The following is a 13,937-nucleotide window of genomic DNA, read 5'->3' on the forward strand; positions in this document are numbered from 1 at the left end:
TATTAAAGTTTAAAGATAAAGCTTTACGTTGATTTTTGTAAAGCAGACAAACAAAATATCGCCCTCTGCTGGAGATTTAAGTCCAGTCCAATAGCTAAAAAGTCCAAATATCAGTTAAATATCTCTAAAAATGTAATGTTTCTTATGAAAAAGAACTGAAACAGACAAAAAACAATACAATAATTCATAAAAGCATCACCCAAACTTTCAAAAAATGTAATAACGTGTCATTAAAACAGCAAAAAAGTGGTGAATTTGTAGTTTTTGTGCTACTTTGGAGTACACAGATGGTCATTTTAGTGTAACTTGGTAACTTCTCGGCGTTCTGTTCATTTGTAGTGGATTAAAAACTTCAAATTTGACTTTACGTTAGCATTAGCATTAGCTTGTCCCACATGTATCCCACAGACACATGCTGAGTCTAGTCCGACGCAAAAAATATCGCCCTCTGCTGGAGATTTAAGCCCGATAGCTGAAAATCCAATAGCTAAAAAGTCCAAATATCAGTTATATATCTCTAAAAATGCAATGTTTCTTAGGAAAAAGAACTAAAACAGGCAAAAAACAATACAATAATTCATGAAAGCATCACTCAGACTTGCAAAAAATGTAATAACGTGTCATTAAAACAACAAAAAAGTGTGGAATTTGTAGTTTTTGTGCTACTTTGGAGTACGCAGATGGTCATTTTAGCGTAACTTGGTAACTTCTCGGCGTTCTATTCATTTGTAGTGGATTTAAAACTTCAGATTTGACTTTACGTTAGCATTAGCATTAGCCTGTCCCACATGTATCCCACAGACACACGCTGAGTCTAGCCCGACGCAGCAGGAAGTCCTCTGACCTGATTCGCGTCGCGCTCCGAGGCTCAGAGCTGTTTGGGATGCCAGGTTTGATGACTTGCTATTCCCAACCCAGGAAAGTCCCCCCCTGGTGGTGACCCCGCCTCTAAACCTTCGGTGTCCGCTTTCTCCACCCCCCCTCCCCAGCTCTACCCGGGCCCGCCACATGTTCCCCCGCTTCTAAATATACACGCGTTTCACTCACGGCGTCTTTATCGCGGCGGAGGTCAGATTTGGCGTGCTGGTCAGTGTGTTTTGGATTCGTGTTACTCTGGAGAGCGGCAGAGGGGCGGCGTTCAGACCCGAGGACGACAGACGAGCTCTTTGGGTCTATTTGTTTCAATTACACGTAAAAGGAGAAAGCGCTAATGCTAACTGCGCGTGATCAAAACGGACGGAGCTGAACTTTGCGAAGGCGTGCGCTCGAATCATTTGTTTTGATGAAAAATCCATATCTGCGATGGCGCATTTATAACTGGCGCGGGGACGTTTAAATCTATTAAAGTCATAAAAACGATGGTCCGTGTAAACTGGTTTAACACACGACACGGCGTAGAGTTAGACTGAGTTCTTCTGTCAAACTGAAAACGGTCTGTTCCACCTTGTGATGTCATCGTGTGGCGATACAGGAAGTGCTCCGCTGTGTTTTTAAACTCCACACACCTTCATTTATAGAATCATTTGGATCATTTCAGCTCCACAATTGTCAATCTGCTACTGAACTAAATGTGAAAAAAGTAGCTGTTAATTTGAAAACTGACACTTGATGACATCACAAGGTGGAACAGAGCGTTTTGAGCTTTGGAGATGTTACAGACGAATAATAAAATGTTACTCAAACGTGTGAATGAAACAAAACACAACTCCAGGTCTGTTTTTTTTTACATGACTAAAATCTAACAATAATTAATTTTTGTGATATAGGACGTTTAAATCTACTTGTTTTAATTTGAGACGTTGCAGGTGAATAGGGAAAAAAATTTACATTTAGTGATTTCAGTTTGAAACTTCTCCAGTCGTTTATTTACATTAATGGAAGAAAAAAATGTATTACAAGTTTTTCATCATGTCATGTTTTTATATAAAAAATAGGCATTTTATGTGTAAAAATGGTCAAAATGTACCATTTTTGGCGGATATGAATCTCAAAAATAGTTAGAACCAGGTTTAATTGTTTGTTTCTTTTTGTTATTATGTCATATTAGATACAGAAAATATACAGAGCACATTTTGGATCATATTTAGTCTGAATAAACTAAATCTCACTGAAAAATTTGCAAAAAATTCAAATTTCAACTCTTTTTTTGCGTTTAAACTTAATCCTTGATCAAACTTGAAATTAAATATTTAAAAAATCCTATCTATTCTGATTTTCTAGCGGCGAGTACAGCGTTAGCTTGTCTCCATGGCGACGTTATTGCTTAGCCTGGATGTTCCGCAGTACAGCATTAAACCTGTAGCTCTAACTTTAGAATAATAATAATATAAAAAAGTAGAAATATAGCTATTATAATAAAAAAATATATATGTAAACGTGACATTAACGATTGCATTTATTTATATCTTGCATTTATTCATGAGTTTGTTTGTTTTCTTTGCCAGGGCCGTTGACGGGGGGTGGGGACAAATGCGTCTTAGGGGCCCAGAATTGGACCCTCTTCTTTTAATTTAAATTAGAGTGGGGCCCATGTGAGTTTTCTTGCCCCCTGGCCCCGTTTTTTTCTGTCGACAGCACCGAAATCTGAAATAATTTCCCTTTCGAACTTGTGCGCGCTCGCCTCTCCACAGATCTGGCATACATCACCTGCTCGCGTTCATGGAGCTGGATCTGTTGAATGTTAAACTGCACAAAAAACAAGCTTATAACCATCGCATCTACATCGTGATAAGCAGAAAACTCCAAAATCAACGTAGCGTCCCTTTAATAAACTGCGTATTTTACACAGACCCGTTGCCGCTGACGCCGTAATGCAGACGTCACCTCCCCGTCACCTCCCCGTCGGTCTCGCGTCCCTCTCGTATGTCAAATCGCCTGTTGAAATTCCAAATGGCTGTGTTCACATTAGTGTTTATTGCTGTTCCAACGGTTGCCGGGCGCCCGTAGCCTCCCTCCTCTTTGAGTAATTGGTGTTTTGTTGGTAACTAATGAAAAGTGCAGCGGCCCTAATGCTGAGCCATGTGTTTTCCCGTTATTCATGTGTCCAATCCTGTAAATGACAGAGTCTGTGGGTGTAATCAATACTCAGAGGAAATGCTCTAAACACCAGGAAAACCGACCATTGATTTTTTTAAATCTTTTTTTAGTTTTGTTCTCTAAAGATTGCAACTCTTTTTGTCGGCGCTGCAGTTTAGAAGCGTTAATTCAGACGTCGTATTAAGTTGATGAGTATAAAACGAGACTTAAAACGAGACTTTCTGGACTTTATTTCGTTTAATTTTGTTTTAAACTGCTGCTCCACACATGTTTTAAAGCAAAATATTTGAGCTCATTGTATTTATTTCAGTGTTTGAAGTGTAAAACAAAACAAAAACTCAACCGTGATCAGAATAAATCAGATGTTTTCCTGGTTACGTTTCATTTTAAACAGGGCCGTCAACGGAAATTTTGGGGGGGCCCGGGGCAAGAAGCCTCACATGGGCCCAGCTCGAATATAAATGAGGAGAAAAAGGGTTCAATTCTGCGACAATAGATTTGAAAACAGTTGTTCCTCGTTTATCGCGCGGTTTACGAACTAAAAATAACCCTCAATAAGCGAAATCCACGAAGTGTCACCTTTATTTTTTATAATTATTACACTTTTCTCACACAGGCGTTAACATTTTCTCACATTTCTCTCTTGTTTAAACTCTCTCAAAGTTCAAACCTGTGTAGATTTTGATAAATAAGTGCAGTGTTATAGAATGAAAACATGCTATTTTCCTCCCTTTTTATGTAACGAACTGAAGATTTATCTGTTCCGTAATGGCGTCCTACAGCCGCGTAACTTCGACCTTCCCTTAGCGTGTCCAGAAGTCCAACTTTTTCCGCGATGGTTAGCATTTTCCTCGACCTTTTTGGCGCGACCGTAGGCGTCTTTGTCGGTGCAGAACGTTTCATCGACATTGTGGGTTTTGTCGGGGAGAAAACAAATTGCAAACGTACAGCACTTCAGAGTCACACCGCGAAACAACGAGGCTGAACCACAACAAATGTAATGTTTTAGCTCAAAATATCTGATCATAAACATATTTAGAGAGTAGATGTGAGTTGGGGTCCCAAAGTGAGTTGCAGGACCGTTTTCATTGACCTTATCCAAAAACGACTTGGGATATTGATTTTTATGAACAGCTCCCCCTGTGGACAAACTGTATCTCCAAGCTGCAAACTTACAAATCTAAATATATAAATAACCAAATATGACACGAATCGCTGCCGTATCGAGCGTGAAATCCGTTCCTGTTACGTGTGACATTTTTAAGAACATTCAAACATACAATATTTAGCTGTAAATTGTTAATTGCTACGGCAAAGGTTTAAACTTTTAATCATTCTGAAATCCATGGACTGCAGTTTTATTTGTGTGTGATCAAGTTAAGAACCAAAGGACCAAAGTCAAGACGATTCTGCAAAATGAAAATGAAAATGGGTTAATATTATTTATTACTCACAGAAGTAAAGCAACAGGAAGATGGAACAGTTCATTATTACAATTTATTTATTTATCTATTGATTTTATGTTTTATTTTAATTTATTTTAATTTACTTTAATTAATTATGTATTGATCAATTTTGTTATTTTATTTTAATTTATTTTAATTAATTATCTATCAATTTTGTTTTTATTTTAATTTATTTTAGTTAATTAATTTATCTATTTTTATTTTTTATTTTAATTAATTTATCTATTTTTATTTATTTTATTTTATTTCAAGCTGATTAATAATCCATCTAAATATATACGTATCATATTTAAATGTGAATATAGATTTTGTTTTGCCCAATTAAAACCCTACATAAAAACACAGTATAATCCCATTAATATTAACAGACCAAAGCAAACGGCTGAACCTCGTGGAGCCTTTTAATTCACAAAGCTCTGAATATGCTCTATGTTAATATTTTCATCGAATAAAAAAAAAACCCAGGGATGTAATGTTTTGAAGTGAAGTCTCCCTCAGGCTCCGGTTCAATAAGACGGTTAATAAAACTGCTCTTAAATGAAAAATACTGCTGTTCTTTTTGTGTTGTTTTGGCCTCGAGGCTCCAAACACGGCGGACTGGACCTGTAGATTTGAGAGCGTTTGAAAATGCAGCGGAGAACGAGGTGTAGGCGGCTGTACGGCGAAATATCTGCGAATTCTAATTATCAAAAATGAGTTTGACACTGACGGGGAAATGTATGGAAAGTGTTGATTTATGCATGATCCGACGGAGAGGTGTGAGAACATTTGCCGGTCCATTTATAAAGAAATTCAGAGCTTTTTATCTTAATTTTTGTGTTTAATCTGGTTTAAACCTAAGAACTAAGGCGCAGTTGGAGTAGTACTTGAAGTAGAAGTAGCAGTTTTCATAGTAGTAAGTGTTAAACCTGTCGTTATTTTAATTACAAATGGGAAAATAAACAATAATAATCATTCGTGGGACATTTTATATAAACGTCAACAAAGATAATCGCCATTTTTTACTTGAATTTGCAGAAAAAAAAACGACTTATCCAAGGGGGAGTCAACGGATGGGACAAGGGGGGCAGTTGTACGGGGGCCCAGGGTGTTAGGGGGCCCCGAATTTGAGGTTTTTCCTATTAATTTGTATTACGGGGGGCCCTCGTCTCACAGAATTCCAATATCATCCCATGCCTAATATTAATGTCAGTAGTATTTTAAAAAATCACATTGTATCATCTAAAGAAAGAGGTTTTTTTAAATTATTATCGTGGTATCGGAAGCAGTATCAAGTCTATTCCTTAGTATTGAAATCGGGTTGGAAATTTTAGTATCGTGACAATACTAGAGTAATAGTAGTAGTCACTGAAGTACAGGGCTAGTTCCTTTACCAATTTTAGTTGTAGCTATAACTGGAAATACTTTTGATAGCAGTAAAAAAGCAGTAGTTAATGTAGAAGAAGTATTTGTTCTGACTGCGGAGTATTGCGAGTATTAGTAATGGCAGTAACAGTCAAAGTAGTTGATGTAATACCAGTTGTAGTAGTTGTAAATCCAAAAAGCGATTTGTTGTTTTTGTCATTTTGTCTGAAAGTCTCAAATACTGCAAATACTGTCTCTAAAGTGGACAGTATTTGCAGTATTTTCATTTCTTTTGGAGCCGCTCGTGTCTTGTGATTCCACGAGTTCCGTTGGCGTCAGTCGAGTTTCCCCCCGGGGGCCACGCGTTTTTATTCAATATTCAAACATGTGATGGAAAAAAACAAATTATAGCTGCTTTTCAAACTCAGAATTGTTACGATACGAAAATTTCAAACTCTGCGGCTCGGTTTGTAGAGCGTTTTGGTGGCCTCTGATCTGAAGGTTGACGGGGCAGTCGGATCCCACAGATGAACGCTGCCGTTGTGTCCTTGGGCAAGACACTTAGCCCACCTTTTCCGCAACGTCTGTGTGCACTGGTGTGTGAAAGTGAGAGTGAATGGGTGAGTGTTTCCTTGACGTAAAGAACTTTGAGCCTCGAAGGTGGAAAAGTGCTGGATAAATTTGTGACTATTTTTATTTTTTAACTTATTACTTGTCTACACACACTGCATATGCGTTTAGATGTTAAAAAAAAATATGACTAACTGCGTATCTCCAGATAAACTGACATTTTAAGACAGTCATACGTTATAATTTACCTCGTCGCGGCCACGTAAAATGAGGTGGCGGGCCGCATTTGACCCCCGGGCCTTGAGTTTGACACATGTGATTTACCTGATTACTTTCTTTAGACAATAGAATGTGATTTTCTACATTAACCTCCTGAGACCCGAGCTTTAATCAAATAAAATAATAAAAAAATAAGTAAATAAAATAAAAAAAATAATAATAAAAATACCAAAAAAATTATAAAAACAAATAAAAATAAAATAATTAAATAAAAAAATAAAATAAGCAAAATAAATAAATCTTCTAAACTCTTGTGTGTGTTATATGTGTGTACTCCCTCAGTGTGCAGTAGTGGTACATGGTGTATATTAGTCTATGTCTTATACTTGTGAAACGAGTATCGAAACTGAAAACATTTCCTGAATATATTTATAATGATGTTGAGCTGTTCAACATCATTATAAATATATTCAGGAAATGTTTTCAGTTTCGATACTCGCTCAAATTCGTATCTAGTTTCTATACTAGTTTTAGTAGTTTATCGATTAGTGTCACATTTCCGTCTTCATAATAATCTGTGTAATCCTTCAATGTGCAGGTTTGATCCATCGCACAAGAAAAATTCAAATCTGTAACGGCACAAGAGTTTGCAGAGTGGTTATATATATTCTTTTAATTACAAAACATTAGATCCACTTTAATAAAACCACACAGAAATATACAGAGACCGGGACTCAATTTTTGAATAATTTTGAAGGACGACAAACACCTCTCCATGAAGGGAACGCGGACTGATTTTACCTGTATGTGGGGTTTTGTTTTTTTTTTGTTTGTTTGGGTTTTGTTTTTTTGTTTTTGTTTTTTTTTACTGATTTTACCGGTACATGTGTTTGTTTGTTTGTTTTTTGGGTTGTTGTTTTTTGTTTTTGTTTTTTTTTTACTGATTATACATGTACATGTGTTTTTTGTTTTGTCTTTTTTGTTTATTTTGTTTTTGTTTTTTTTTTGTTTTTTTACAGATTTTAACTGTACATTTGTTTGTTTTTTGTTTTTTTTAATTGTTTTTTACTGTTTTTTTTACTGTACATGTGTTTTTGTTTTGTTTGTTTTGCTTTTTTTTAACAGATTTTACTTTTACATGTGTTTTTTTATTTTGTATTACTATTATTAATAGTATTTATTTAATTATTTATGTATTTATTTTCTGTATTTACTGTATATTTCGTCCCTGCTTTGCTTCTTTTGTTTATTCATACTACCCTTACTTCTATAATACAATAATAATATGATGTTGTATTGCACGTGTGATATAAGGCCGTGTCTTGCTTAAACGTTGTACTTTAACATTTATCATTTTGCAAATAAACATGAAAAGTGAAGACGTTTTGCTGCTCGTTTACGCCTCTTCTTCAGTTCTGGTCAGATTACCGCTGGATACTGCCTCATATCTGTCTGAAGGGGGCGCTAACTCCACAGAAAACACATTTTTACAGACTTTTTCTTGTACTAAGACTTGCATAAGGACGATATTAACCTTGTATGTTTGTATTTCCACAGCGGCGGTGCTCAAGTACGAGAATAACGTCATGAACATCAGGCAGTTCAATTGCTCGCCTCACCCGTACTGGCTCCCCAACTTCATGGACGTCTTCACCTGGTCCCTGCCGTTCGTCGGAGAAAAGGGTAAATATACACCAGCGATCGGACCGTGGAATGTGGAATACTAATGAGCGCTCACCTACGCCGCTCAATAATGGAAATGGAGCGCCTTAAGAAACATGGCCCTCGCAAAGCACGTAAACATTTAAAGGGATATAAATTATTCATTTGGCCAAAAGGTGAATAAATGAACTGTTGGGATTGATCGGGTGAAGTAGAAGAAGAAGAAGAAGACGGCGGAGGTGGAGGAGGAGGTACTTAATTGTGTTGCTTAAGGAAAAGTACAGATGCAGAGGTGAAAAGTTGGTAAAAGTTCAAGCATCACGTGAAGAAATCTACTGTTTACCCTTTAAAAAAAACGACTTTAAAGGTTCAATATTACGCGAAATTGGCCGTTAAATCATGTTATAATGTCGTTACGTCGTCAAAAACAGAATCGGGGTTGTGTTTTGTTTCATTCACACGTTATTGTTAGTCTGTCTGCATCTCCAAAATGCTCTGTTCCACCTTGTGATGTCATCAAGTGGTAGTTTTCGAGTTAACAACTACGTTTTTTTACCTTTTAAATCAGTAGAAAGTGGCAACTCCAGAGCTGACATGATCCAAATTATTCTAGAAATGAAGGTGTGTGGAGTTTAAAAACACAGCGGAGCACTTCCTGTATCGCCACTTGATGACATCACAAGGTGGAACAGTGCGTTTTGGAGATGTAGATAGACTAAAAATGAAGTGTAAATGAAACAAAACACAAACTCCAGCTCTGTTTGTGATGAGGAAACATAACAGATCAGAAAACAGCGTAACATGAGCCCTTTAAAAACAAAAAGTAAAAGTATTTCAAGTGTAAATGTAGTGATTTTGATTAAAAATGAGTATTAAATGAATATTTTGTTCAACAGTAACAACACAGATCAATTTCTTTATTTTTCTTCTGAATTTTCTGTATTTATTTTTGTTTTGCTCAAAGCCAAAGTTTGAACTCTTCAACTTTATTCAGGATGTTTCCACGAACACGGTAAAAATAACCCCTCAAATTATATGAAAAGTACTTTTTACTTTTTAGTCCTGTTCAAAAATGTAGTGGAGTAGAAAGTACAGATACTGCTCTCAAATGTAGTGAAGTAAAAGTAAAAGTATCCACTGTAAAATGTACTTAAGTAAAACACAGATACCTAAAAATACCACTTAAGTACAGTACTTTACTCCTTGTACTTCGTTACCTTCCACATCTTGTAGAAAGTGCAGTAATATCTGAAGTATAGATTTTTTTCCTGAAACTTTTTCAAACTCAGAGCTGGTCACATGAGTCGCTGCGTGAAATCCACTCCTTTACGGGGGACATTTTGAAGAACATTCAAGATACAATATTATTTAGTTTTAAATTGTTAATTGCTACGGCAAAGGTTTAAACTTTTAATCATTCTGAAATCCATGGACTGCAGTTTTATTTGTGTGTGATCAAGGTAAGAATGTGCTTTAGGCAAAATCGATTCTGTGAGATTAAAATGAAAATGGGTTTATATTATTTATTACTCACAGAAAAAAGCAACAGGGAAATGGAACAGTTTATTATTTCCATTTATTTTATTTTTTTATTTTATTTTATTTTACTTTATATATTTATCTAACTATTTATCAATTTTGCTATTTTATTTTAATTTATTTTAATTCATTTATTTATGTATCTAACTATCAATTCTATATTATTTTATTTCAATTTATTTTATTTTATTATAATTTGTTTATTTATGTATTTATCAATTTTTTATTTTATTTTGTTTTATTTTAATTTATTTTAGTTCATTTATTTATTTATCTAACTATCAATTCTATGTTATATTATTTTAATTTATTTTATTTTATTATAATTTGTTTATTTATGTATTTATCTATCAATTTTTTATTTTATTTTATTTTATTTATTTATTTTTTTTATTTCGAGCAGATTAATAAACACACGTATCCAGCACAATTAAAGCACATTTCACATATTTTTTTCTTAAGCTCAAAAACGAGTGGGAAGAAGAAGTGTATCACCACAAATCTGTTTTAGTCACACATTCAGATCTTTTCCCAGAGAGTTTAATTGAAGGGTGAAACTGCAAAAACAGATGTCGCCGTTTTGAAAAATTGCCAAAAATCTTGTTTTTCTTTTTGTTGCCTGTTCTGGAGATATTAACAATGACAATAATGAAAGTGGATTTTATCAAGAAGCGTCTGGATAATGTTTTGCAGTAAAATACATTTCGTTTTTGTAAATATTACTTTACAAAAACTAAACTACAACCTTCTGATCACTTTTTAAAAACATCTCTCATCTGTTTTTGCAAATTACATCTATTTTTTTGCACAAAACGTTCAGATGTGGCTCGTTAATTGCAGTGTCAGGAGGATATTTTAAGCTGGACGTACATGAATCCTTATCTTGTTTTGTTTTGTGTTGCCCGTAGTGACTGAAATGCTCGTGAACGTGTTGAGCATCTGTTCCAACGATGAGCTCACGACTGACGAGGAGCTGGACGGTAAGACACAGCAAGTCACTGTCCGCAGTACCCTCCGTGTCCAGCAGAGGGGGGTGCTTTACCAAATCCAAAACTGCACTTCTTCTCCTACAGCACATATGTTTGTTTGTTTTTTATATATTTTACACACTCAAATTAGCTTCATTAATGCTAATTTATTTTTATCAGTTCACACACATTTGATGACATAATAGTCTCTAGCACAGCTCCCTCTGATGACCTCACCCTCTGCTGCTAAACAGGAAGTGACCTCATCCTCTCCTCTTCTTTGTGTAAACCTGTGGACACGTCTCGCTCTGTAAACAGCGCAGAGGGGGCGGAGTCTCGGGAACTCTTTAAACAAACACTAAAGATGACAATCCCCGGAAAAACAACAGCCACGGTCACATTAGTTCATAATCACACACACACACACACACACACACACACACCCACACACACACACACACACACACACACACACACACACACACACACACACACACACACACTCTCTTCTCTCTTCTCTTTCTCCTCTGATGGGAGTCACCTCCATACATGCACCTCTCTCTCTTTCTCTTTTCTTCCTCTCTCTTTCTCTTTTCTTCCTCTCTCCCTCTCTCTCCTCTGATGGGAGTCGCCACCATACATACACCTCTCTCTCTGTCTCTCTCTTCTTTCTTTTCTTCTCTCTTGTTTCTCTCTTTTCGCTCTCTCTGTCTCTCTTCTTTCTCTCTGTATCTTTCTCTCCCTGTTCTCTCTATGTCTCTCTATTCTCTCTCTCTGTCTCTCTCTTCTCTCTCTCATATTCTCTCTCTGTCTCTCTCTCTCCACTCTCTCCCTATTCTCTCTCCTCTCTGTCTGTCTCTCTTCTTTCTCTGTCTCCCTCCTGTCTCTCTGTCCCTCTCTCTCTCTTCTCTCTCTCCCTATTCTCTCTGTCTCTTTTCTCTCTTTCTCCCTATGCTTTCTCTGTGTCTCTCCCTTCTCTCTCTCTATGTCTCTCTGTCACTCTCTGTATCTCTCTCTTCTTTCTCTCTGTCTCTCTCTTCTCTATGCATCGCTCTCTCTTCTCTCTCTCTGTCACACTCCCTGTGTCTCTTTTTAATCCCTCTCTGTCTCTCTCTTCACTCTCTCTCTCTCCTCTTTCCCTATTCTCTCTTTTTTTCTCCCTCTCTCTCCCTGTTCTGTCTCTCTGTATCTCTCTCTCTTTTAATCTTTCTCTTGCTGTCTCTCTCTTATTTCTCTCTCTGTTTCTCTCCTCTTTCCCTACTCTTTTTTCGTTCTCTCCCTATTCTCTGTCTGTATCTCTCTTCTCTTTCTCTTCTCTCTGTCACTCTCTCTCTTCTTCTCTTTCAGTTTGCAGTTTCTTCTACAGTGGTGGATATTACAGTATTTTATATATTTTCATTATATTTAAATATTTACATAAATAACCTCAGATCTGACTCTGCTGCATCATAGTGTTTGTTTGTGGATCAGCTCTGCCCCCCTGAGGCCACACGATGAACTACAACCACCTGTTTATTACTGCTACAACTTTTACTACAACTTACTATTACTACTACTACTACTACTACTGCTACTATTATTATTACTGCTATTGCTACTACTACTACTACTACTACTACTACTACTACTACTACTGTTATTACTACTACAACTACTACTATTACTAATACTACTGCCAAACGATTATTTGACTCATGATTGAAATCACAATTACTGCATTTCAAAATCAAATTAACGACATTTTGTTACTGAACAGATTAATACTGTGGTAGTTGTATTTAGCCTTAGCAACAGTTTGATTGACAGCGTTGCTAAGCGTCCACTCCCTGTTAAACCAGTGATGAGGGCGGGAAGGGGCGTTACCTTCAACAACCTCCCTCCTGAGTGGCTCTTTGGTTGCTATGATACTCCTAGACGTACTTCCCACCACTGTACATATTTATACTTGTACTTTTCCCCTTTCATTTTGAATCCCTCGCTCCGTCCGTCCCTCCGCTCACACCTCTTCTCTCCGTACCTGTCCATACGATCACGTCTTTGGTTCTGCTTCATCTAACTTCTATTTTTTCTGTTTTTTGTTCCAGATTTTAAGTTCCAAGTCATTATTTCTGTCTTTAATTCCCTCTTTTTCGTGCGGTGCTTCTTCTGTTGCCTCTTCTTGTCATTCTGCAGCCATCACTGATCTCTCTGTCCTCTCTCTTCCTCTTCTTCCTCTCTTTTCTTCTTCTTCTGGGGGTGTTTTCATGAGAAGGACAGCTAATCTATCCCCCTAAAAAAGGTACAAACTGCGGTGGATTAGCGGCATGCGTAAGGACAGACTGTTTCACTAATCCGCTGTTTCAGAGCTAACATCTGTATTGGCTTTGCTCGTCTATTTTTAATATTTCCGTACGTTTTTTTTTGTGGAGGAGTGAACGTGGAGGTGTTCTGAGCATGAGAAATGAGTTTGGATGAGTTTAATAACGCGTAAAAGCATTATTATTGTTATTATTATTAAAGATTTATCAATAATTGTGTTAGAATTAGGAGAAAACGCAGTGGATCTGAGTGTTTTGGAAGAGTCAAATACGCAAAATAATGAGCTAATATTGAACAACGCTTCTATATTTTGTTGCGCGCTTGAATGACGGAGTAATTTTAATATTTTACGAGACCGAAAAACTAAATTTGAATTGAAAAAGCGCCATAAAAGTAATAAATAATGTGAGAAAATCAAAGAAACTTGCATTAAAGCCATAGACTGTAAATGTAATTGGACGTAGCTAACCTGCTAGCTTCTACGTTCCAAACAGGAAGTGATCATAGGCGCACTTCCGGCTGAATCGACTCCAATTCACTTTCTATTGAAAAACTTTGGCTCCTCTCTCTGTAACTGCTGTCAGACTCATCATTTTGGTCTTAAATATTTCACTATTGTGTCTGGAAATCAAGATATGAACTTCTTTCCGCGAGGTCGCTCCCGCTAGCGTTAGCAACAGGTTTGATTGACAGCGTTGCTAAGCGCCTGCTCCCTCCTATAAAACCATTAGTGCAGGCGGGAAGAGGCGTTACCTTCACCAGCCTCGCTCCGGATTGGCTCTTTGGTTGCTATGACACTCGCGGCTCCAAATTCGCCGCTATAACCGCTAGCATC

The 13,937-nt window shown here is 36.7% G+C and overlaps 1 protein-coding gene across 2 annotated transcripts in view; it reads left to right on the forward strand.

The window, feature by feature from the left end:
• The window catches only part of LOC117385944 (protein phosphatase 3 catalytic subunit alpha), a 163,429-nt gene that overhangs the window by 140,430 nt on the left and 9,062 nt on the right, over nucleotides 1-13,937 (forward strand). Inside the window, exons 9-11 of one of the 2 annotated variants that reach the window (XM_055229078.1) lie at nucleotides 8,193-8,318; nucleotides 10,745-10,816; nucleotides 13,056-13,082. In XM_055229078.1, the coding sequence (XP_055085053.1) occupies nucleotides 8,193-8,318; nucleotides 10,745-10,816; nucleotides 13,056-13,082 (225 nt within the window). The remainder of the gene's footprint in view (nucleotides 1-8,192; nucleotides 8,319-10,744; nucleotides 10,817-13,055; nucleotides 13,083-13,937) is intronic. The other variant, XM_033983227.2, reaches the window with a different exon arrangement.

This window comes from Periophthalmus magnuspinnatus, chromosome 18, assembly GCF_009829125.3.
Source record: "Periophthalmus magnuspinnatus isolate fPerMag1 chromosome 18, fPerMag1.2.pri, whole genome shotgun sequence".
NCBI classification, from domain to species: Eukaryota; Metazoa; Chordata; class Actinopteri; order Gobiiformes; family Gobiidae; genus Periophthalmus; species Periophthalmus magnuspinnatus.